This window comes from Excalfactoria chinensis, chromosome 5 (genome assembly GCF_039878825.1).
Source record: "Excalfactoria chinensis isolate bCotChi1 chromosome 5, bCotChi1.hap2, whole genome shotgun sequence".
Lineage (NCBI taxonomy): Eukaryota > Metazoa > Chordata > Aves > Galliformes > Phasianidae > Excalfactoria > Excalfactoria chinensis.
Window position 1 is genome coordinate 56,210,619 of NC_092829.1, and position 25,231 is coordinate 56,235,849.

Genomic DNA, 25,231 nt, shown 5'->3' on the forward strand with positions numbered 1-25,231 from the left:
TGTGTGCTTTTGAGAAGAAAGAATAAGAAAAATAAATGAGACTTTGTGAATACTGTGATTATCTGACAACATTTACAAATAATTTTTGCACTCCTTTCTCGATAATTCAGAAAAGATTCAGACTTCAATCAAATATGAACTGTATTATATATGCGTTACATATCCACAAACTGTATAGGCGTAACTTAATGTGTTGATTGTGATTTTCCTCCTGGAAGCAGGAAGAAACACATGCAGCTGAATCAGCCCTTAATAGCTATATAACCTTTCCAGTACATTCTCAAACAAGACTTTACCTTGACTGTTAAAAACCCAAAGATAATCTTTTACCTGGCTCTGTTAAGATGGCTCTGTCCTCAATGACCTAGTCTATAACCTTGTCAAATTCAGTGGGATCTTTACTTGTGAAAGGAAACCCAAGAGCTCTCCTAACTTTATACCACCTGTTTGTTCGCCGTTTGTCTCACCTGCCTGGTACCTTAGAAGAACAGCTGCAGACTATTTCATGGAATAGCCGATGCTGAGATAGATGACCAACTACCTACGATGTCCACCCTTTTCATATGACAAATTTATTAAGCTGTGCCCAAAGCAAAAACAAACTGCATGTCCACAAAGTGCCACGGTGCCTCATCTAACTGCTGTTTTAAATGATATAGCAAAAACTGAGCTATGTTTTAAATGAACAACATGATGATCAGGTTACCTGCTCCAATTTAGATTGTATTGTTAATCTGCTAAATGCCTAACCTGTCATAATCTTAATTGTCTATAATGTGATTACAAAGAAAGTATATTGTTATATATGTCACAACCAACTTTATAAAACACATGCTTTATGCTAATTCAGTGATTCCTAGTTTCAGTATGTGCTTTTTCACTTACTAAAACAATCTGAACTAGAGCATCAAACCATAGCATTATCTTGAGCCCAAAAGTCTGGAATAATTGCTCTTACCTGGAAAAACTGAGTACAATTCTTACACTTCTTAAGTAAATATATAACTAATCCACAGCCTTTCAATATTCTCCAATATCTGTGTGTTACAGAATCAGCAGAATACCCAATTTGCATGTTTCTTCCCTGGAAAAAGAATCCTCCAAAGAGGCTATCATGAATTATTTTTGAAGTACTCCAACTCACTGAGAAAATCATTCAGCAAGTGGACTGATTGTTAATCAGTTTCATTTTGCTAGTTAACATTGAGTACAGCAACTGTTAGTAATACTATGACAACCGAAAGCAACAACAAATAGCCTTTCTGTAGTAACTGGACTAGTAGACTGCCTACTCCTTGTGTAATGCAGACCTTTATTCTTTTTACACCTGTAAACCTTGTATCATGGAGAGATCTGAAAAAATCCCCCACAGTGAAACCAGTCAGACAGACTCTAGGATCAGAAATTCTGGTCATTATTGATCAGCTTCTGTATTCTCAGTGATCAACTGTCATCCAGCTATTCATGCAACTTTCTTTCATCTTATTTAGGAATGAACATATCTAATGAAGCCAACTGAGAAAAAGATAGTGAGACGATTGAAAAAAAGTAATAATAATAAAAATCAAAGTTCTCTTTCAAAAGGACCATATGACTCAGTCATCTGAAAGGAGAGGCTGTAGGAACAGCTAGGCATTATCACACCGTATCTGACTCAATAGCCTATAAATGATTAATGGGAGCACTGAGGGAGTTATTACTGCTATCAGCACACACATCTCACAAACTGCATCAGCTCTGAACTCTATATACAAAGATGGAGAAGAAACAAGATTTGAGACAAGAAGATGGAAGAAAATTTCTGAGCTATGAATTAAATCTTTCTCCACACAACCAGCTAAAATAAATACAATAGTTTAAGGTGGGGAGCTGAAAGGGAGGCTTTAGCTGGAAAAGGAAAAGGCAGCTTCCATTAACTGAAGGATTTACAATCTGCCTCTGCTATAACAGATGAAACACAAAGGCCCCCGTAGCATGCAGAGTTTTGGTGTGTGTTTGTTTGTCCCTTTTAAAATATATTTGGGGCTCACAGATGAGCTTTCCAGAGTTATGGTGGGTAAAAGAGGATGACAGCTAGGATAACTGCTGTGGAAAGTCACAGAATGAGCATTCATCAGACAAACAGGCATAAAGGAAAACTCGTCACATCATTAAACTTAAGTATTTGTAAGGGCTAAGGCAGTTCCAGATATTCTATATTCAGACACTGGTTAAAAGAAAAAAAGAGAGAGAGAGAAAGAGGGAGGAACTACCAACTGTCTTCCTAGAAAGTGTAAGCACTTTTAGCCAAAGAATTGGCCAAAGTAATTGTTTTCCACACATAAATCATTACATAAACAGCACCCACAGTGTACCCACCTGTGTTCCAAAGCACCAAATGGAAATCTAGGGGGCCTTCACAAAGCATTTCTTAACTGATATTCAGTCTTCATGACTGGTCATATAAGCAAGTAAACTAAATGTACTGGCCACACCTGATTGCTCAACAGCAGAACAATTTAAGTAATTATTGAGCACTTAAGAGAAGAGAGAACTCTCTTCAAAGTGCTGCTGAGCCTGAAAACTTCCACTGGAACTGTGAAAGAAAGGACAGACTGTTGTCAAACCTGGCTAACTATTAAAAAACAAATAAAAACAAAATTTTTTTGGAGATCAGAACAATGTACTTCATCCCCCTTAAAACAAGGAAGGAATACCTACCACCAAAGTCACTGAGTGGCTGCTATAGGATAGGGGGATACATAGGAAACTCCTAAGCAGAGTTTGGGTGTTGGTCTTTTTGCAGATCCTCAAAGTGGCTGACTGCCTGCCAACAAGAAGATCCAGTAAAATCATAAACTATCTCAAGTCAAAAGGAACCCATAAGGATCACAGAGTTTAGTTCCCAGCATGTGTGTGAGTACCTTTACCTCTTCAAGCTGAACTCTGCCGCCCATGCTGGACATATCACTACTTCTAGGACGATGCAATGAGGACAGTGGATGAGTGTGCTCTCACTAACAAGTCTATATGCTTGTACTCCACCTAAGAAAAAATCCCATTTAAAACGATGTAACTCCTCTCAAAAGCTGAAAGGGTCTGCAAGCTATCACAAATACAGCCATCTATAAAGTTAAGGCATGGGGTGCCACTCCGTGCTAACCAGACAGCTGTTTCAAACAAGTGATTTCTCTGACAGACATTGCTAAAGAAATGGGAGAACATAATTACCTGAGTTGAAATAGGAAATAGGTTCAACTGTATCTTTAATGACCAGGAGTGTTTAGGGCTTTCATTTTATGTCTCACTCAGAAGATAAATGAGTACCATTCCAAAGATTAGATTGCCAGCATATGGAGAATGTCTCTTCAGAAAAAAAAAAAAAAAAAAAAAAAAAAGAGAAAAAGAAAAAAAGAAAAAAAAATCAAAAAAGAAAGTGGATTTTACTCTTTTGCATAAAATCCCCGCCATTTATGTTTGCATCTGAAATGACTGATCTACTCAGCAGATATTATGCGTTGAAAGAAATAAATCTGGTGTTACGCTGGTTAAGTGGTAGGAAACTCAAGCTATTGAACTGAGCCGCTAGATCAGAGCTTCCCTTTTCAAAAGCAAAAAAATAAAATAAAATAAAATAAAATGACTGATGCATTGAGAAAGAACTCTATTGCTGCAAATGTGAAGGACTGAACTGATTTTTATCAGAGCATTATAAAAAGTTGGAAAATAACTCTGACTCCCAGCTTCTTGAGGTAGAGTATGACTGTTATTTTATAGCTACCTCAATCATAAAGGAACTAGCAAAGAAAACATTCAACCAGAACAATCCACGTTATGTTTATGCTTCACACATATATTAAGCACAGCATTACTTCAGCATCTTGTATATTCTTTCTCTGTCACGGGAAAAAAAAAAGCCTAACAAAAGCAACAGGAATCTGCATTGTCAATTTGAAAGCTCTGAATCTAGATCAGTCTTTAATGCCACACTTCTTAGGAGATATATTCATAGGCCTTTCTCACACCCAGTAGGTATTACTCTATTGATTTTTTGGTAATTCACCATCCATAATATATAGGATTATCCAGAAGAAAATTCAGAGGTATCTTTGGATACATCATGCACTTTCTAAAGCAAAGTAGACATTTCACAGACAAACTACAGACAATGAAAACATTTCATCTGATGCAGAAAAAAAGCTTTGGAAGAGGAAAAACAAGGTTTCAAACTTCCAGATCAGCAAAACCTTCTATTTCTTTTCTTGTCTGTGGAATGATGTGAGAACAAACCCAAAGAAGTCCATACACTAATTTTAATTCAGCTGCAAGGAGTCACTACTTCTTTGGTAGGCCTTTCTTCACTGTAGTGGTGTGGGCAGTATCGGTGGTAGGTAGACAGCTGGACTGGATGATCTAAAGAGGTCTTTTCCAATGTTAATGACTTTATGATTCTGTAAGAACTCAAGTCTGAAATGCTGCTAGGAGAAAACCATTCAAAAAGGGCGTTACTCTTACAAAAACACTCAGAAAAACTAGAATTCAGCTTAATTATAAGTGTTATAGAGGATACTTCAGTTAATAAAGAAAAGATGGCACTCTTCAGCAGGAGTTTAACTCATTCTCACCCCTACTCCTGCAGCACTATAATTGGATTAGCTATCCTCATTGCACAATCTACATAAGTCATGTAAGAGAGAAACATAACTATGTCACTTTATTTGCTTTCCAAATATATGAATGTGGATGTGATCTCTTCCTCTGTACATCAAACAAGTGAAATCAAGCTGCACTGGCTCTTTTTCTAGGGTTGAATTCCTATTCAAATGGAAAAAGATCTTGCCAGTTACTCTGGTATCTTGGAAGCTGACTTGTTTTCCTGCTGTATCCCTTCTAACAGCTTCAAATGCCCTTCTCATACCATAGCTCTTCAGGAAAAAACAACAACAACACAAACCCTCCTTAAATTAAAAAGAAAAAACACAAGAAAGCTGAATTAAATATCTAACACCTCTACAACTTCAGCATGCTGTTTTGCTCCATTTCTTCCACGTCACATTATTTCTCAAAGAAATAATGCTGATGGTTCTGATTACCGAGCTATGTATTTTCTCACTACACCTTGAATAACTTCAAAGAGATCACTCGTGAAATACATTAGTATTCATTGTATTAAATTTTGGTAGAAATGCAGCCTCTGAGCCTCACATTTATTCTAAGAAGACTGAATGCTGTACCCAGCTTAAATAGAACCTTACTTGTAGACTAGCTAGTTTCATTTGTGCCATAGATCAGTGAGTTAAAGGTGACATGTTTATCATTGATAAACGCAACTAACACAGCTTGTTTCACTTAAAAACCCCAATCTAAATGCTCTTTTATTTCACTAATAATTTCTTTTTCATTTCACACAATTCAACTGCACCAGATCCTGATGCTTTAACACATGTGAAATTCTCCCTGAAGCCAAGAGGAAACGCCTCAAGAAACACAAGTACCTCTCTGAGAGAACTCAGAGCATCTCAAGTCATGCTCCTTGTTTATAGGCAAATTTCAGTATTCTCTGTTGAAAGGCCAAAGCAACAAGGCCACCAGTGGTAAACAAACTCTATAGCCTCAGTCTGAGCAATGCTTTTGAAGAAAATTTGGCTCTGTAGGCTGCACAAAGTTCAGAAAGAACACAAAGCTTTTTATTTAGAGCTTAGGAGTTTGCTACTGGTTAGTTTACCCATCTCTTTCAAAACATTATTTCCCTTCTGCACTGCATAATTAGAATTTATAGATGAATAATCACCTAACACTATGTGTAGCAGCAGATCAAACAAAGGAAAGAGGAATAAGCAGAGATTTCCAGGCACTAAACAGACTGTAAAGAGAAGCCCTAACCATTATTACCTGCTCAGAACTGCCCACATTCCTCACAGCATGCTCATTCTCTCTAGGAAAGATAGGCCACCTCCTTTTTGCCTGCCAACATCACTTTCATCTTCAGCACTGTGCTCTGCATCTTCTTACTAAAGCCAGCCATATGGGCAACCCTCTATTTGTGAAAGTCCCTCCAATCTCAGGAAAAGCACCTTATCCTTTTGACATATGCATTTCAGAACTGCAAGATGATTCTGAGGGACCTGGGACTGTTCAGACTGGAGAAGAGAAGACTGAGGGGGAATCCCATCGATGCTTATAAATATCTCATCAGTGGGAGTGGATGGAACCAGGCCCTTTTCTGTGATGCCCAGCAACAAAACAAAGGGCAATGGGCATAAATCAGAACACAGAAAAAATCCATAAAAACATGAGGAAAAACTTGACTTTGATGGTGACAGTCCACTAGGGTAGTGGACTCCCCTTCCCTGGAGACATTCAAAACCCACCAGGAAACTTTCCTGTGTAACCTCCTCTAGGATACCTGCTCTAGCAGAGGGGTCTGGCCTGGATCATCTTCAGAGGTCCCTCCCAACCCCTATGATCCTGTGATCATCAAAACCAGACACTGTACTCTAAACTTTCTTTAATGAAAGCTATGTTTTTCAGTTCTCATCACATCAAAAAGTTGCCATGTAATTTCAACCAGTTACATCCATACTGCTATAAAGCTAACTTATCTCTAACTTCAAGACAATTTCTAATAGCTTTTTAATAGACTGAATGCAGGTCACTACCTTAGTCTAAAGGAGACAGCATAATTTTTTTAGGAGCTTTTCCTTCTATTAATTGTTTCTTAATCAATGGAGATCTAGATAAGCCAGAACCTCTCTTTCTTCCCTTCTAAAAAAACATTCTGTCATTTTCTGCTTAGATTTTTTATGACCTACACATCAGTAAGAAAGATGCAACAAAGGATTCAAATCTATTGCTTCATTACAAAAGGAAAACACAAAGCCACTGACATCCTGAAGTTGTATCCACTCACTCTTTAAATACCCCGTGCCATTTTCATTTCACTGTTAATGTACTAAGGAAGAATCAAATATAACAGCTATTTTTACAAACTCTATAGTAAGTTCTACAGATGGTCATCACAAGATATTAATTCAAGAACATCTAGAACTGGAACTTGGACGCAAAAAAAGATGGCCTGCCAAGATACTATTTAAAGGTATTTTTGTGAACATTAAGGCAAGAGAGCAAAAATACTAAAATCTGGGCTTGGATCTTCTCTGCAGTGTCAAGTCTTATAAACAGAAATTATCTCTTGATTACACTGTACTGTATTAAATCAAATGCAAATTAGATGTCAACTTGCTAAATCTTGCCTTTTTCTTCTTTTAAAATTGCATCAGTAATACCTGACAGGTACAATAGGCATTTAGACACTGGTAGGGGAGGAAAGCAGAATTTGAGAAATTCAGAGTGTGGAAATCTAGAATAGCACGCATGATCCCAACCAGAATCAGCAGAATAATACCACTCAGTTCCTAAGTACAATTCTGTGGACTAAAGGAAACATAAAATAATTTTCTGTGACTTAAAAAAACAAACAAAAAAGATATCTCTCACCAAGTCTGAAGGCTATGAAAGAGAGATTTTATGACCATAAGCCATACAAGAAAATATTAGAATATTAGAGGCATTTTTTAGCTGGAATGTCAAGATATAATCTCAGCTAACGGTAGAGATTAATATAGTGAATATTGCTTTCATTAAAAGCAAAAGAAATAGATATAACCAGATACCTGAACATAACAAAAACTTCACAGCAACAAAAATATCCCTTACAAAACAAATTTCTGGTTCATATTTCTCCTGGCCTTTAAACCTCAGCATTTACAGTATATGAGGCAGTGGAAGCACTACAGAAAGTAGCCTGGTCTCCTCATGCTATGGTCAGCTAAGGGAGCAAATGATCTTCTTGATCTGGGAGACTTTACTTTTCTTGGCTTAGCTTGGCACTGTGAAAAAGAACAAACAACTTTTTGCTTCTACTAAGAATTATTTGTTGATTTGCAGACAGATGTCCCCTTGATCCTCAGAGGCCATCTTAATGAGATTTTTCTAGTGGATATTCTTTCATCTATTCCCTGATATCTTTACAAATGACAGCTTTGTTTCTTCTATCACATTAAGATATCACCTCTTGCCATCTTGCAATGAGCACCACTGGGACAAATGCTGTGAACAGCTTTGCAACAAATGAAGCAGGGTAACCTCAGCCACCTGGAGCATCTGCCTTCTCTGGATCTGTCACACCCTCAGGAGTGTTGCATCAACCACAACCACCATTTTCTGTAGTAAGTAAAGCATCGCTCACTTCAGCCCTTCTGTACTACACTGCATTAGCTTTGCCTCACCTTGAAATGAGAGGCTTTAGAAAGAATCTAATGCAAAGCCTTATGCCCGCAGCAGCACAGCTGGTTTGTTTCCCGAAATAAACCTTGCTTCATATTCTACAAAATGACTTTGGATGGAGAAAGGTAGGGAGTTTTCAATTTTATCTTCCTGTACTCACTGAAAATCTCTTCCTCGGTTTTGATTTGAGTTCTGTTTGCTTATATTTTAAAACCAGGTTCCTCAACTGAAATGTCTCTGGTAGTTACACCGTTAAGGATTGATCCAGCTCAAGAATCAAACACAGCACATGGAAAGAGAATTCTCACACTTCTCTCTACCTTCAGGGTCCACAGGAATACAGACCGTAGGGAGTTTTACCCAAAGGACTGCAGAAAACAGTACACTCCTAAAGAAGCAATTTAAGAGACAAGTACACAAAGCAGTATGCAGTTGCACAGATGACAAACAACTCTAGATACTGCAAATACATATGAAATGAACCTAGTAAAGGCCTCTCCATTTTCCTGAAATACATGACTTATCCAACTTGAAGGTATAAGCTTAGCAACATTTCATCACCCACCTGTGAAAGCTATGAAGATTCTCCATGTAACTAATACAGTACTGCAAGTGTTGATTTTTCATCCACATACATCAGGATCCAGAACACATTTCTCAGCCATGACACATAATGAAAAATGACCTCTCACTTCAATACCGAACAAACGTTTGCACACATGGTCCGAAACCACACACAAAAGTATAACCTTGAGTATAAGCCACTGCTGGTCACCATCCTGGAGATATAAAGTCAGTCTGTTTTTCTTAGTGTCATGCACAAGACTCCACATGCACAAAGAAGTTCATGGAATACCTGCAGCACACTGTCATTTCTAAGCACTCACTCATCATGTTTGCTCCTACCTATGTATACCTCTCCACACTGTGCTGCCTATCTCATTCTCAGTGCTTTGCCCATAACAGTAGTGACCAGCATTCCACAAATAACAGAACAATGGCAAAGCCTGTCTCCAAAACCAACAACACCGCTCCACTAATCTGCGGCTCACACACTGAGACAAAAGAATAGCTCAAGGAATAAAGCTGTTTGGTTTTTTTGATGCTGCAAAAACATGAGATGGAGGAAACATTACTGGATGGAAAATTAGGGCACTTGGCTCCACATTGCCAACAACTCTCAGAGTACTGTGCCTGCACTCCTCTCTGCACAGCAAAATGTCTCTCAGAAGACTCTAACAGAAATCCCTGCCAGGAGCGTACCTGGGCTTCAGCCAACAGCATTATATACAGTTAAGGATGCACAACTCCAGCTCAGCAGGCAGACACATACGTGCTGGAATTGCACAGCAAAGTCAGCAAAAATTCTAACATCAAAACTTTCCAGCATAAGTATCCCAACTGTGTTGAATATCATAAATGGTAATAATCACATAGCTCAGTTATTTCAACCACGCCCAGCTAAACAAAACAGGCAAACAAAAAGCTTAATCAGATAATAGAATAGGATCCTAAGTAGAAAATGACAACAGCTCTGTAAAAAGCATCAAGCTACACTGACAGAAAACAAAGCAATCTAAGGAATGGATGAAAAGAGATACTTGACAGAATCTCCAGGTGCCAATCTGCAGTCCACACTGGATGCAAAAAGGAAAGGCAGCCTTGCAACTGTATTATGGTATTTCCTCACTTCAGGTAAAGCCAGCTGGCAATAGCTAAATCTTCTTAGCAGCACACTGAATTATGTATTTGTACATACACCTTAAATGTATATTTTAATTTCACCTTTTCAACTGAGTAAGTTATCAGCGTGTATTTCACACTGCTCAAGTATCTCTGAATTTTTAATTAACCTGATATCATTTCCACCAGGCAGACAAAACCAATGAGCAACGCATGATTCATATTCAGAAGTAAATGCACCTGCTTTTCAATGACCTTTCTGACTGATGGTTCATTTTACCCTCTCCGTGATGTTAAAGCCAATTTGAATCATACAGTTTTAAGCCATTGCGGTGTCCTTTCTATTCACAAACAACAGATGAGGGATTGCTGCGTGGTTAGCTTGAAGGGCATATTTAAATGCAGCATGGCAAATAGAATGCATTACCAAAACACATCATTTTACATCTGGCATGCACCAGCTCACCATCATCTTCCATTAGACAAGATTTTACCAGGAACGTTTAAGCTTAAAATCAAAGCCATGTCCCACCCTTTCACAGTCTTTGGACTATGTCAATGAAGGAACGCTACCGTACATTAACCAAAACAAAGTGTTTATTTCTAAGATTACAGACAACAGAAGAAAATAACGACAGCAAAGTTCAGTGAGACCAGGAAGGAAGACGTCTCCACTGAACTATGTCCTGCTCCTGACACCACTATACCATCCAGGAGTCATCAGGTAAGCAAAGGGGCCTGCTTCAAAGATGATTCATCACCTTTCTACTCCCAGCATGTAGTTTTCTTTGCTTTGCGTGCCTTCAGAAGGCTGAAGATGTTACCACAGACACGTGACATTCACCTAGCTACTGAAATATGAATATGGCATAAGGTATATCTGCTAAAGGTTTCAAACATGCTGATACAACTAAAACACGACAACTTCTCACATCCAAAACTCCACTCATTTTGAAATCAGCTTGCAAGTCAGATTTCTCAATGTTATCATCATTTGCATGAGCAGTAGAATCCTGATAAATCCTACACATCTCCAAAGAACAGAAAACGTTCCTTCTGGTTTCAGACTTCCAGATTTTATACACAGAAGCCAGCTCCTTCTGATATACACCTCTGAATTTACTGATATACCAAGGGTACTGTGCCTGCTGTGTTTCCTTTACTTGGTGTGCTAACTCACATTTTACATCAAAACAATAGAAAAGCATGAAAAACATAGCCTTCAATTGCAGTTATGTCATCCATTTGTCAATTTTAAACCATCACTTCATCAATTTAAAGACTGTATTCTGGTTAAGAAAGTCCCTTTACGGCCATAAGGGGAAAAAAGATGCTTTTAAGATTCACAGATGAAAGAACGGTAGGCAGCTGAGCTGAAAGCTGCCCTAAAGCCACTGACTGCTTGGGTCAGCAGGGAACCCTTGGACAGTGCAGATACTGGTTTTATAGGACTATTTTCATGTTGATAGGACTCGTACCAGCTACCCAGCATCACTCTGCTTGTACTATGTCCTCTGAATAACAGACATTTTGGAAAGGAATGAACAAACAATTCATCAGCGAGGGTAACTAGCAGGATTAGAGCGGACTTTTGAAGATGGTTTTACTCATATTGCTTGAGCATGCATGCTGTCTTATTGCTGAATGTCAGTAGCCTGAGAACTTAGCTCTGTTTAAAACAAATAATCCAAAGGCCATAGGCAAGAAAAAGCAGGATTCAAATTAATGGCGAAAATATTAACAGCTTTATTTTATTCATCAATCATTTAAAAAAATCTAACAAAAACTATAGGATTTTAGTATTCAATCATTTAAGTGTATCTATAATAAAGATTTAGGAGTTTTCAGAAGCTACTCAAAGCAAATCTGTTGACAAATGGGTTTAAATTAATATCTATTATACCAGAACAGCCAGGATTTAAATAGATGCTGTTATACACTAATTTCTTAATTACTGGACAAGCTTTGAGTAAAAGGTGGTCTCTCACACTAGTGTCATAACACCTGCATTAACAATTCACAGTATTTCCACCAGTAAGAGCAAATGCAAAAGGTTTACCAATTAAAACGCAAAAGAGAAAATTCTGTCACTGGGTGGTTCAAGTGAAACTGAACTGCTATGCACACAGACGAAAACAAAACCCAAAATGCGTTGTTTAGGGAACCTAACTGGAGCTCTGTATGGAGTCCTGTAAGATCACTTTCTTCTAACTAATGGCAGGCAAGGAACCTGTTATCGCTGTGATAAGGAAAGGTGGACCTATGGAAGTCTGTTAGAAGCAAATCTTGAAATGGAAAAGGTTTAGGATAAGGCTGAAGGAATCAAATCATCGCTAGCAAGTTGTATTTCAGTAGTTTATGGTTCTGTGAAAACTTTAAGCGACAGAAGCCACCAACTTTTAAGTAGAATCATTTATTAAGAGTTCCAGTGAAAAGCAAGCATCCAAATTCTTATCTAGTCTGCCAATAGATTCAGAAAAAGCAGGTGACCCTGATCTTGCATCACAAAAATGGGTGTAATAAGTGTTTTCTCACCTACCATCCTCTGTAATTAACTAAAAGTACCCACTGAAAGCCAAAACCAACACATCGCTTAAAATTTCCCTTGTATATTAGACTTATATAGTTTTTCAGGAAGAGAAAAGCAGTTATGGAAGAATCAAAATACACGTCTTCACTGAAAAGAAATTATCAATCAGAATGAATTGAAAGCAACACAATGGAAAGCAAGTGTTTCTTAATGCAGCATGCCTTATTTCTCGTTACCAAAGAAACCGAGTTGCAGCGAAACTTTACCTTTCTCACAATGATTTCCTGTGAATCCAGAAGGACAGACACATTTGTTAGGGGCTACACAAGTTCCACCATATCTGCATCCTTCTTCACAGAATGCTGAAAAATGAAAGGAATATGTGATGCTACTTAGTATTTTTTCAAACCCATTAATGCATTTGCAAGCTACTAACAAAAGCAACCTAATTCTAACAGAATTAAAAGTATCAAAATTCTATCCAACTGCAAACATAAAGAGAAGTAACTCATTTAAATGATATAAGGAAAAATTCAGATTACACCGCCGGCAAACCACCAATAAAAGATTAATAACCATCTGGAGGAGGAGAGGGAAAAATACGGCATACAATTTTAATGGGGCTGATCTTTCAATTATACCTAATATGAGTACTACAATTTCAATGCTCAGGTGATCCACAGAGAACAGGCTGGTCAGATGCTGTTAACTGCTTGTTTCTCACTTCTATCAAATGCACCTTATTGAAAGGTCTGCAAACTTAGTATTTTTCCTTTTGTTTTGTTTCTAAATGCACTTTCAAATTACAAACCTTGAAGTAGTGTGCATTTTGTGGAATCAAAAAGTGAATTAAGAGGGAGCCCATGGCTGAAAAGAGAAGGTGTCAAGCACGGGACAGTGCCTCTACTGAAGTGTGATTCTTGACAGAAACGCACAAGTACTTCACAGTTGTACATGTCAGATAACTAGCATTTGAAACTAATGATGAATCTTACAGCTTTTCTGGCAAGCACTGTGGTATTTCTCAGTTATACGGGTTTGGCAGGAAGTCCTTGATACACCCACTAACTGTGCAATTCAATGATAGTTTTTTCTTCTTCCTTTTTATTGCAAGGAGAGGAACTGAGGGAAGAGGTATCTGCAAGCATCAGGACATGATCAGTTTGGCACTGCTCACTCCAACAAAAACTTGGTTAAGGCTAAGCGTGGGCTCTGAACCCACAAACACAATCCTCGCTGTCTCCTAGATAGATATTGAACTTCAGTTTAATCAGTGAGCTTAACTGCACTTATGAGGAAAGTCACAATTAATATTTAAACAGTAGCTCTCTGCATTTAAGCTAATAACAGAATTGAAAAGTGTTTTCTCCAAGCTAAAATCACAGATGGAGTGTTGGCAAAAAGATGCTACAAATGCTATGAAAAGGCCTACAGTGCTAGATAACAGAATAAGTGTTTTGGATTTATTTTCCATTGCACTAGAAAGAAAAATAAAGAGAACACAGTACTGAGGACTAGGAAGCATCTTTTGTAATTTTTAACTGCTTAGAGGCAAAAAAGCCCATAATTATATCTTCATGGAACTGAGAGACTGATATACTGTAACATAATCTGTAGCACATCATACTGTCTCATAGAGAATAACATGAGGAGAGGAACACTGAAGTGATTTAGACAAGATGGCAAGAAGGGAACATAAGCTCTCCTATGACTGGCACAAGGAAGTGGTGTGGAGAAAGCCCTGTTCTTGTCCAGTAATACTTCTTGCTCATAGACACATGCACTCCACCTGTGAATCTGCTGAAATATATCTATTTTGAAACCACTGAAAAGAGAAACAAGTTTTAAGAACAGCACTTAGTAATTTCTTCTCATTAAACACTTGTAGAAAAGTACAATTTTGCAGAAGGCTGAAATTAGGAGTATGAAAGAAAACATGAAAAACATGATATTAGAAGCTTCCTGCTGTAGCTCTTGAGAGTTTGCTCACTTCTAGTCTCAGCATACTCAGAAAAGGTGCCAGTTAAGTTCATCTACGTTTTCTTTTCTATTTGGAAACAAGAGGAAGCAGAGATTGTCTTGAATTAGTGATAAGCTTCTGCACAACAAGAGAATTGGAACTTGTGCCAAAGCAGACATAAGGGGCAAAGGAGAGAAATATAATCAGCCTCACTGAAATAAATAAAGTGAATAGTTTCTTCACAATCTGCAGCACATTGAACAGGGAAAGAACTATACCTAAAGTTCACAGGAAAAAGAAAAAGTAATAAAGAAAAAATAGTTATTTTCCGTAACAATCATGTATGTTCAGTGAAAGAACAAGCTCCTTAAAAGAGAAGTAATAAAGGTCATAAAAAATAAACACTTATTGTCTATAACAAACACACGTCTACTGGAAGACGTCAGAGCTGGAGAAAGAGGTATTTACTGATGGGGCTTGAGTAAGAGCGCTCACACTTTGCCACCATAGCCAATACAGTGAAATGTTTGCTTCCTACCATACATCTATTCTGAGGTGCGCACGGTGCGCTCACGTTTTGTTCTGTTCTCTTTTAAAATAAATAGGAGAAAAAAAAGGTTTCTGGGTTTCTGAGATGGGATTAGAAATCTTTTAAGTGCAAAACTTATATTCCATCAGCAGCAGGGGAATCTTGACACCTGCAGGCACCGCCAGGCATGATGTTGATATCTAGGAGAGAGATTGGGATGCCTGCCATGGACCTCCTGGTCCTTCCTGCTTACCAATCCCCAAGCACAACCTCCTGCGTGCATATGCAAACGTGATCGAGCACTTGTTAAGTCTTTTGAAATTCATCTCTCCTTTATGTGCCATATAATGTAGTAATTCCATCTTATTAACAAAAAAACACATACACAAATATCCAACAAACAAAAAGCTGGAGAGATCACAGTATTACAAGTTTTTGTTCTACCCAATATGGAGGAATCACCCAGATACTGGTCTGTCATAGGGATGTCAGAATGAGAATAACGCTGTGGAAGAAGCTGGGCAATGGTTGCAGAATGAAAGACTTTAATGCTTCCTCACAATTTCTGTAGAAGCTGAAAAGGTCCCTGCAACCCAGACCAGCTGCTCTGAATGGCTCGTTTAAGTAGCTTGTTTCTTTCTTTTTATGCTACAAAAGGAAATGCCAAGGAAGACGTCCACAATTACCCTGCTGTTCCTCAAATGACTCTTCTACAAACCCTCTAATTCCTGTATTGTAGGTTTGCAGAAAGAGAGAACATCAAAACCACAAATCTGGGAACACAGTTACAAAATCAGCACGTTTGTCTGAAGGCTACTTTTATTAACTGTCAGAAATAAGAGCTAAGGCAGCGCTGATAGCACAGCTCTGAATGTTAAGAATGCTCAAAATCCATTATGGTAGGAACCCAGTTTCAACTGCTTGTAATTTTACCTGCTTCACTTGTTTGAACTTTCTTCTCTGACAGATTTCTGCCTCTGACTGAAAACTTTTAGAACGTTTTATCAAAATTAATTCTTTCCCAGCAATGATGTTTGTCCTTTGTGTTCTCAGTAGGAGGGATCAATTATGGAAAATCTTTACATCACTTCTGTACTTAAACCTCACTCACGGAACAGAGGACCCAACAGGGAGCGGCTGTGACTGAACAGTAAATCAACTGGAACGTCCATGCTCCCATAAAACTACCGGCTTTGGTGCTTATGGTTTGTCATTCATCTTACGGGGTGGGGGATCTGCAGTTTAGACCCTCCAAAATCAAAACGCTATTATGGATGGAAAAAGCACCAACAGTACCTCAGAGCTACCAATTATAAACCTTGTCTGTAGTCTCCCTCCTACTCAGAAAAAGTTAATGCAAGAAAAATAAATCACAGTTCAATCATTCTTCTAATGTATTCCCATAAATAAATCCTGCCACTGAAAGTATTTTTGGTCTGGAAATCTCGTTGAAAAAGAATATGGTTACTGAATTTGCAATAAAGGTTTTGTGAAGAAAATTAGGAGAAGATGCCATTACAGTAAAGACTATGACAGTAAACCTTTGCTGTAAAGTCATATTCTGCACATAAAGGAAACAGAATCTACTAACATCAAGAGATTTCTACCCAAGTGAACACTACCCTCTGTAATGCTAATGGATTTCTTCCTCTGTAGTCAAAGCCTTTATCATGTAAAGATCTTTCCTAAATAGATATAATTTCTCTGCAGAGGAGCTGGATTTTTGAAGTATTTCCTCCTTGATAGATTTGTCAAGTACGAAGCAATCAAAATGATGAATCTGCTCAATTTGCCATTTTTGTGAAACGTTGCAGGGACAAGAAATTTTTACTTTACAGCTCCACAGCAGCAGGAATACGCCCACAGACATGGCACCATGTCCTGCACGTGCTCAAGTTGCACACCCACAGTCAAATTATTTACGGGCTACAGGCCTGTCCAGATAAACACAATCATCTCCGTTCCCAGTGAGGGTATTACAGACATTGCCAAGAAGGAAAACGTCTTCCTTTTGACAAACTTCTTGTTTGGTTGGTTTGGTGTTGTGTTGTTTTTTGTTGTTGTTGTTGTTGTTCCATTTCTTCTTTACTCAATCTTGACACTAATGCATAAGACAGCCAGGATGAAAGCAGTATGTCAAGTGCAGCTTCAAATGCTTGGTACTGAAAATTGCTACTGCTACTGAAAATTGTAGTCTCTCTTTAGCACTCTGCTTATAGGACTCAGAAAAAGCTGGGCAGTTTAGCTTTGGGGTTCCAACCCCAGAAAGCTAAAGAAGTTACCTTTGGTGACCTGTTTGTATGGTATGATACTTCACTGTGCTCCTACAGGAAAGCAGGTACTGCAGTGTGGAACTCTCATTTTGAGAGGTCTTATTCTTACTTCAAAAGTGTATGGCAGTAATTATTATATAACATGTAGAGAAAGTATCTATTGTAATGATTAATTCACATTTTTACTAAAAGAAAAGCACAAATAAAAGCAAGTAATTATCCTACACATTTGAAGGAAAATTACATGACTGTGAAGAGATACAAAAGTCACTTTCCCTAGTAAAATTGACATATATTACATATTATTTCCTGATCTACACCAAAATTAACTTTTAAATAGGGTAACAATAATACATCACCAAATTAATCTTACCACAAAAATAGTTTTATAAAAATTCACATATTGAGATAATTTTAATAGGACTATTTCTCAGCATTGCTTTTATACAGCACAATTCACACATCTACAGCTAAACACATCAGCCACTACAATGTGCCATGGGCATATACCTAATACAGGTATATCATAGGTATAATACACCTAATATAGGCATGACCTATTGTAATGCAAGCATGACTGTTATTTATTGTACTCCCCTCCTTTTCCTTTATCCTACCTCCATTAAAACAGAAGCACCTAATTTATTCATGGTCTCTTTTCTTCCACCTAAGCATGAACAAACATTTGAACTCACAAGCAACTGTCCAGCATGAATAATCCTTGCTTTCTCTTCATCTCAGCAGCACCAAGAAGCAACAAGCACCAAAGTTCTAAGAGCATCTGTACAATTTGTTTACTAAGCAGCATTCCACTTCAATTGGACAGCATAAAGGATAAGAGAGGTTACCTTAGCAGTGGGTTCTCAGTTGGTAGCAGCAATTGCAACACAACTGAAGGTGATCCCACACCCTCTATATGGCACACAAAACATCACCTTCTTTGCATTTTTGACCCAAGTACTGTGTGCTCACATTCATTGAAAACCATAGCTGGCCTCAAAGTAACATCAGTTTCAGTACGTAAGCATATGCAGCAACGAGAGGAATTTGTACTTCATGGTCAAACACAGGTATAAAGCCAGTGCTGTCTTATAATTAAACATACAGCCACTTTCCAGAAGACTTCAATTCACAACTTCAGCCTGACACACTTATTCAAAGATTCTGTGTTAGTATAGGGAGCTACAGAAAAAATGTATCAGCAAATACACCTTCTGCAGGTGCCCAGGATCCTGCTCAGTTCTATATTCCCTCCCTGAATTGCAGAACATAGCTCCTTCCAGTCACTGTCTCAGCAAGCACTGACCCTCTCTTGACATCATCTCTGTTTTCCTCCTAAATCAGCTGATGTCTGGAGACTGTTGTACTGGGCACTATAAAAGAGAAAGTCATTTTGACTTCTGACATGCATTTGAAATTCCATCTTATTGATTTATATTCAATGAGGTGGTCTGTAAGATGGTGGTATTTGTCCAAATTCCAAGACTACATGTACACTAAGAGTAAAAAGGGACATTCAGGAAAGGTGAGAAAGAGGTCAGGTACAGGCTGCATGGATAAAAAAAGAGTGCTGACTTTTGGAGATGGAGTATCTGAGCCTCACAAGCAATTTGATAATCAATTGATGGAAAGGCCACAATTTCATTAGTTGATTGAATTTACTCAGCCAAGTACACACAAGGTCATAGCTGATAACAATCCAACTGAGTGAGCCAAATATCAGAATAATCAGAAGATACCAGTTGCCAAGGTAGGCTTAGAGGACAGCTGAGAAAGTAAGGAGAAAGCACGCAAACAAAACAGGAGTGCAGGAGAGGTTCTATTCTTTTTCTCTGAACTCAAGTGTGATGGTATCATTTATAAAAGCACGAAACTCTCCTTGGTTCAGTGAACTACAACCACTGGATGCAGGGTGAAACTCATTTAATACAAAGTCTGCCAAATGCCACTGGAGCCCTTTTCCAGCTGGCTGGAGTCAGAAAAGGCCATATCTGGCAGGAAAAAGCATTGGGCAAAAGAATCGGATGGAAAATTTTTCTCCCTTGTGTTGGGAGTAGAAAGGAGAGCACGGATCAGCCCGGCAATCAGCACATGAATGCATCTGAGACCAGAAGACAACCCCTCAGCCAGGCGTTTCCTCACCTTCGTGAGAGACTTCCAACTTAATTTACACATCAGAATTCATACATGGTATGCATAAGGGTTAGTTCAGCTCAGGAAGAGCCTATAAATTTCAGGCCTCTGACAGTTGACTATAAAAATACTACTCCTGTTTATAGAGACTACACATGTAAGAGTGACATAACATACAAAAATGAAACAGTGCCTACCCACTTAGTCAAATGCTGCAAGTACAAAACTATTACTTAAAGCTAAGTATGAACAAAGATAATCATCTTGAAATTTGGGTTTGGAAAAGCGATCAGAGCACTCAGAAAAATGTGAAAGTGTTCTTTCAAATTTGGGACAATAAACTTTAAGAGTGAAGGAAGTGAGCAAAACAGAACAGCAACTGGAAGGATTATCAGTAATAATGAATGTATCAGGTAGGAATGATAAGTAAATACTGTAGCGTGTGTGTATGCATGACTTTATCTGCTCATATATTTGCATATGTAGTGTTTACCAAAGCAGTAAACTACTGTGGTAAAGATTTACATTAGATTATTTTAGCTGCTTCGACAGTCAATCTTTTCAAGTACCTACACTGCTTTGCCTCATAGTGCTTTTGAAATTAGGATTGAAGTGAATACACAAATGTGCTCAAGAACTTCTTTACGGTGAGGGTGACAGAGCACTAGAACAGGCTGCCCAGGAAGGTCGTGGAGTCTCCTTCTCTGGAGCTATTCAAGACCCACCTGGACACCTGCCTGTGTGACCTGGTGTAGGGAACCTCATTTGGCAGGGGCGCTGGACCCTCTAGAGGTCCCTTCCAACCCCTAAGATTCTGTGAATTTAGAAGCCTGAGCATGTCTCTCAGAAGGCAATGAACTCTTAGATGCAGGCCATTCCTTTGCTGCTAAACGACGTTACGTTCTCCTGGTGTTTTGCTTGACTGATATGCAATCAAGTTGTGGCCATTTGTACTGCAGAAGCAAGCTGTTCATCTGAGCGCTTGCAGGGTGGGCTCAAGTGCTATTTGGCTGGAGATGCTGATGGATTTTTTGTTGGGTTTTTCTGAAGAATGAAGCATCAACTCCTTTAAAATTAGTCCCATGAATCACAGTGATAAATATTATTTCCTTCGTATTAATACAATAATAGAACTTCCTTTTGGATGTAGAAGTTATCCACTGTGATTAATAAAATTTTCACATAGAATATTTTTTAATTAACAAGAAAATAGCATACCATACTACTGGGATTTTCCTTTGTAGCACATCAACGTGATGTGTATATTCCCCTTTTCTTTCTTTCTTTCTTTCTTTCTTTCTTTCTTTCTTTCTTTCTTTCTTTCTTTACTAAAAACTGCAAATATCACAGCAAGAAATTACTCTTCATAAACCTAACTGGGAAAACTAAGGACAATAAATTATTACATTATGGTGCAGTTCTGTTTGTCCCAATATACAGCAGCAGAAGAAAGGGAAGATATGAACCTCCTAATGTGCTTCCTCTCTGGCCACAATACAATTGCTCTCAGACTCTTCGGAAATCAGTTATGCTTAATCAATCCCAATTTAAAGATAGAGAAACATGGTCTGAAAACACAATATGAGCATTTTCCCTTGCCTAATCTGATGCATTATCATAGCCTTAACAAAACCTTGTTTCAAATCTGATTGAACAAACTCAGAATTCAATAACCAGTGCAAGCAATCTTAGGTCTGTTAGAACCCAGTGGAACATTCAGACAACCAAAACATAGTTTTCTAGCAGTGCACATTATGTTCTGTGCGTGTCTCCAGCTCTCTGGATCCTAGCACTCTGCTCCACATTCTTTCAGCCTAAAACTATCCAATAGTGACAATACCAGAAGGTGGAAGAAGAAAATACGAAATAAAACAACATTGGCTCTCCTGGTGGATCAAGGATACGTAAAGACATCCTGTGAAGATATTACTAGACACAGAGCAGTAACTTTAAAGAAGCAGTAGAATTTAGGTGTTACCTCTCACTGTCTTAACATTATAATTCTGGTGCGCTGCAAGGAACATTTTCAGTGGTATCTCTGAAAACATTTTTTAATGGGCTTTTGCATCATCTTTTAAATCACATTCATTCTGCCAAGCCATTCCACATGAAATAAAATGCCTTTTTCAAAGGATGATTGCATTTTATTGAACAACACGTAAAGACAGGAATTGTCAGTTTCAGAGATCAGAATTCTCTGGCTACAGGAGGGACTCCCTTAGCCTGTTTGTTTTCCTGTTGTAGGAAGCATTCAGAGCTCATACACAATACCCATCCAATCTTCACTCCTTATCAAGAAAGATGCCATGTTAGATGTAGACGTTTTACCACTAAGGAAAAGAAGTAAGAGTTAATCTCCATTTATAAAATCTAGCTTACCTTGCAGTCTCTAACAGATAAAGGACTCTATTCACTAAGAGACTGCCAAGCTGGCAGCCAAGAGATGAAAAGCTCTGTATCCCATTAGCAATACCCCAGGGAATTCTGTCTCAATCATATCAAGTTTATATAAGGGAAAGCAAGAATGACAAAGAAAACAATGAAATGGGGGGGGGGAAAAAGCCCCAAAGATTCAATTACACTGCTAAGGCAAACTACAGCACTTCGGTCTGGATGACTTGCACACTCTTTTACTCTTCTTCTGACCTTTGCATTTGTTGGATTCAAAAGAGAACACAAACAACTATTAATCAGATGGAAATAAGGTCAGTGCTTATCTGCATTTTCAATTAGAAGGCTTTTCAGTAGCTAAAACATTACCACAAAAGCAGAGTTTTCTTAAGGGAAATAAAAAAAAGACATGTAGATTTTTAGCAATTACTTTCATTTACCCAGTGGCAAAAGTCCTGTTCATATGGCCATCTGGGTTTCCCTGGGATAATCTTATCAGGTAAGTTTTATCCTGAGATGTAAGGAAATACGATAAAAGGAATAAATGTTGATCTTTTCAGCTATCTGAGATAGCAGACAGATTTTCAATGAGGAAAAAACACTGAAAGCTGAAACTTCACCGAAAACTCACTGAAAACACAGATTTTGTCCTCACCTCCACACTGAAATTTCAGCATAGAGGTTTAGATTGCTTTTGCTCATGCTGGTGTGACAGCAGGTGTGATATGCATCGCCATCAGCCTTATAATCACCATAATACATTGCTACTACATGATTCCTTTCATCTCAAGCTTTTCCGCATTATAAACAATTAAGCCTTACAACCCCCCAGTGAGGCAGACACATTACGAACCTGAACCTGCTAGGCACTTTTTTTTCCTCTTTTTTTTTTTTTTTTTTCCTTTTTTTTTTCTTTTTTTTTTTTTTTTTTAAAGTAAAGAATCAACTACGGAAGTATAATTTAATAAAAAAGAACCTATTTAACAAGTAAAAGCAGAAAAGCAAACACAGTCCGTGCTTGTATAATCTTTGGCTGAGCCATGAGCATTGTAGAAACCCACGGGGCCACACACTGCTCATGTCAATTAGTAAAACGAAATCAATTTACATAGTGACTAAGAATTTACCCCCCAAATTCTTAAGCTCCAAGACTCTGAGGAATACACTTCTGTGGCAGTTCATAGGAGCGCGCCATTGGCCTGTGTTCCTACAGACACAGAATCACACCAACATTTTAGCTAATGGCTAGGAAGAACGTGCAGTGCCAACTCAAGTTTCTGCCGCCTGCTCCCTCTCTCTGATATTTCTCTATGGAGAATGCTTTGGGAAGTCAAAGGTAGGGGAAATGCAAAGGGAGATGAAGATAAAATACAGATCCTTGGTCGCTCCTTACAAAGAAAAGCCTCTGTGGGCACAAATCTAACTGCAAGGATTCTGCATCAGCTGCTCTGTATTTTGCTGGATGGGCACTAGCACAACATTGTTGTGCTTCCAAAAAATTCAAGTAATAAGGTAATCCCTACAATTGGTGTGAGTGACCCTTAAATGTACTGTAATTTTTCAAAGGTGCACAGTACTTCAAGGTTGGTGTGCCTGGCCAACGTTTTCCTCCCTGATGAACACAGAATGTTCCAGATCCTGCATGTTTGCCTCACAGCTTGTCAATAGAGCTCCGCTAGTGTCACAGAGCATATGCTCTATAGGTATTTTTAGTACTCGGGATTCATTTAGAATGATAAGGTTCAACATAAATGTGAAATACTCTTCCATGTTACAGCCTGCAAAGAGCACACAATATATTTTTAATGTAGAAAAAAAAAAACAAACCTGCTTAAAAGGCAGCTGTAATCTTCCTATCAAGTAGCGTGTGCTTCCAATGGAATACATTTTCAAAACAGACTTCCAGCACCACCTTCTTATGATATCATTTCACAATATTTAGTTTGCAAAAATTGACTGAAAGAATACTCGGTGTATTGCTTGGCAATGCAACATTTAATTTTATGGTGCATAGAATGCACTTTCTCTTAACAGATGCATCAGTTTCCCAGTATCATGACTAAACTGCCTCATACCCATTAAATGCTGTATGAGGAACTAGCAAGGGTACGGTCGTTGTTCCAGCACACACTTCTACTGCTCATAAGATCACACTTCTCTGAATAACAATAAGCAGCTAAGCCTGCTCTTAGCAGGCTCAGTTGTATATGCATTCTCCATACGTTTGGCGGTATAACACAAAAAGATGTCCCAGGTTTGCAACCTAAAGCACAGAATGATGAGTGTCCCGCTAACTGTAAGGCTGAAGAAGTCACCCGGACAAAGACAAAATGGCACGCTGTATGGCCTACGTAAGTTGTGATTTAAAGGATGTAAGGCTCATTTTAATTGTTAGCTTTTCCAGCTGCCTGCTGCAAGTGGCTTCGGTAAAAGCCAGTGAAACTATTCTTCCAACAGCTCCACTTTCTGCACATGCCTGTTTCTGTTCTCGACATCCCTCACACTAAGGGTCTCAGCAATCCGATAGCAGCAGCTCTGGCTGATAACAAGCTCCTGACTTTACAAAACACAAACAACCTGAATCCCTGACTTTGTGCCCTTCGTGCCTATAGGCAGCCTACTGAAGCTTATATTGGTTTCGCTTAAGTCTTTGTTCTAAAAAATACTTTCAGAAAATACATGTTTTGAATCTCAAGCACAGCCTTAAAAGGAGAAGCAAATGAGCTCCACAAAGCATGTGCTCTTTGAAGCAAGTCACAAATAGGAGTGACGTCTGGGAGAATTAACTTTTAAAACACTGTGCTTCAAGCATCAGCAGGCAGATAGAGAGGAAACACTTGCAGATGTAAATAAAAAATAGGTTGCATTTCTGTGCTGATGCAAAGGCACCTTCAAATATTCCAATGTTATTAGGAGCAATCACTATCTGGACAGGAAAGGAAACTTCATTTTTATGATCCCGTGCAAATTATGGTAAAGGAGAATGCGCTATGCAAAGCAATACTTTGGTACTCACTTTCCATATTAAAATGTCACTCATCAGAGATGAAAACATAGCATTACTACACCATGATTCATGAAATCATCCACTGCAATATATTCTCTCATACAGTATCTATTCCCCATAAATCTCCCTGGAAATCAGTGCAACCTAAGCATAACTTTAAATGACAGCCGAACACCAAAGTCTATTACTCAAGCCAAGAATCAGCTCTATATGTGTAGCATTAAGACGTACTTCAGACAACATGGTTTTGCTTATTGTAAAGACATTCGTGTTTGTAATTATACATGTGCTAAGCTGAAAACACATCTAATAGTGCCAGGGTAAAGCAATGCAAATATTCTACAGCTTCACTGATAACTCTGCTTCAGCAGAGTAAAGAAACCTCTTGAAATTGTTCCAACTTCCTTCAAGTGAAAATAAGATAAAATTTCTGAAACCTTACACTGAGAATTTTCTCTCA

General features: G+C 38.3%; 1 protein-coding gene across 3 annotated transcripts in view; it reads right to left on the bottom strand.

Moving 5' to 3' along the window:
• Positions 1-25,231, bottom strand: part of NELL1 (neural EGFL like 1) — a 254,069-nt gene that overhangs the window by 46,275 nt on the left and 182,563 nt on the right. For all 3 annotated transcript variants that reach the window (XM_072337622.1, XM_072337621.1, XM_072337620.1), the window contains exon 15: positions 12,745-12,840. In XM_072337622.1, coding sequence (XP_072193723.1) covers positions 12,745-12,840 — 96 coding nt within the window. The remainder of the gene's footprint in view (positions 1-12,744; positions 12,841-25,231) is intronic.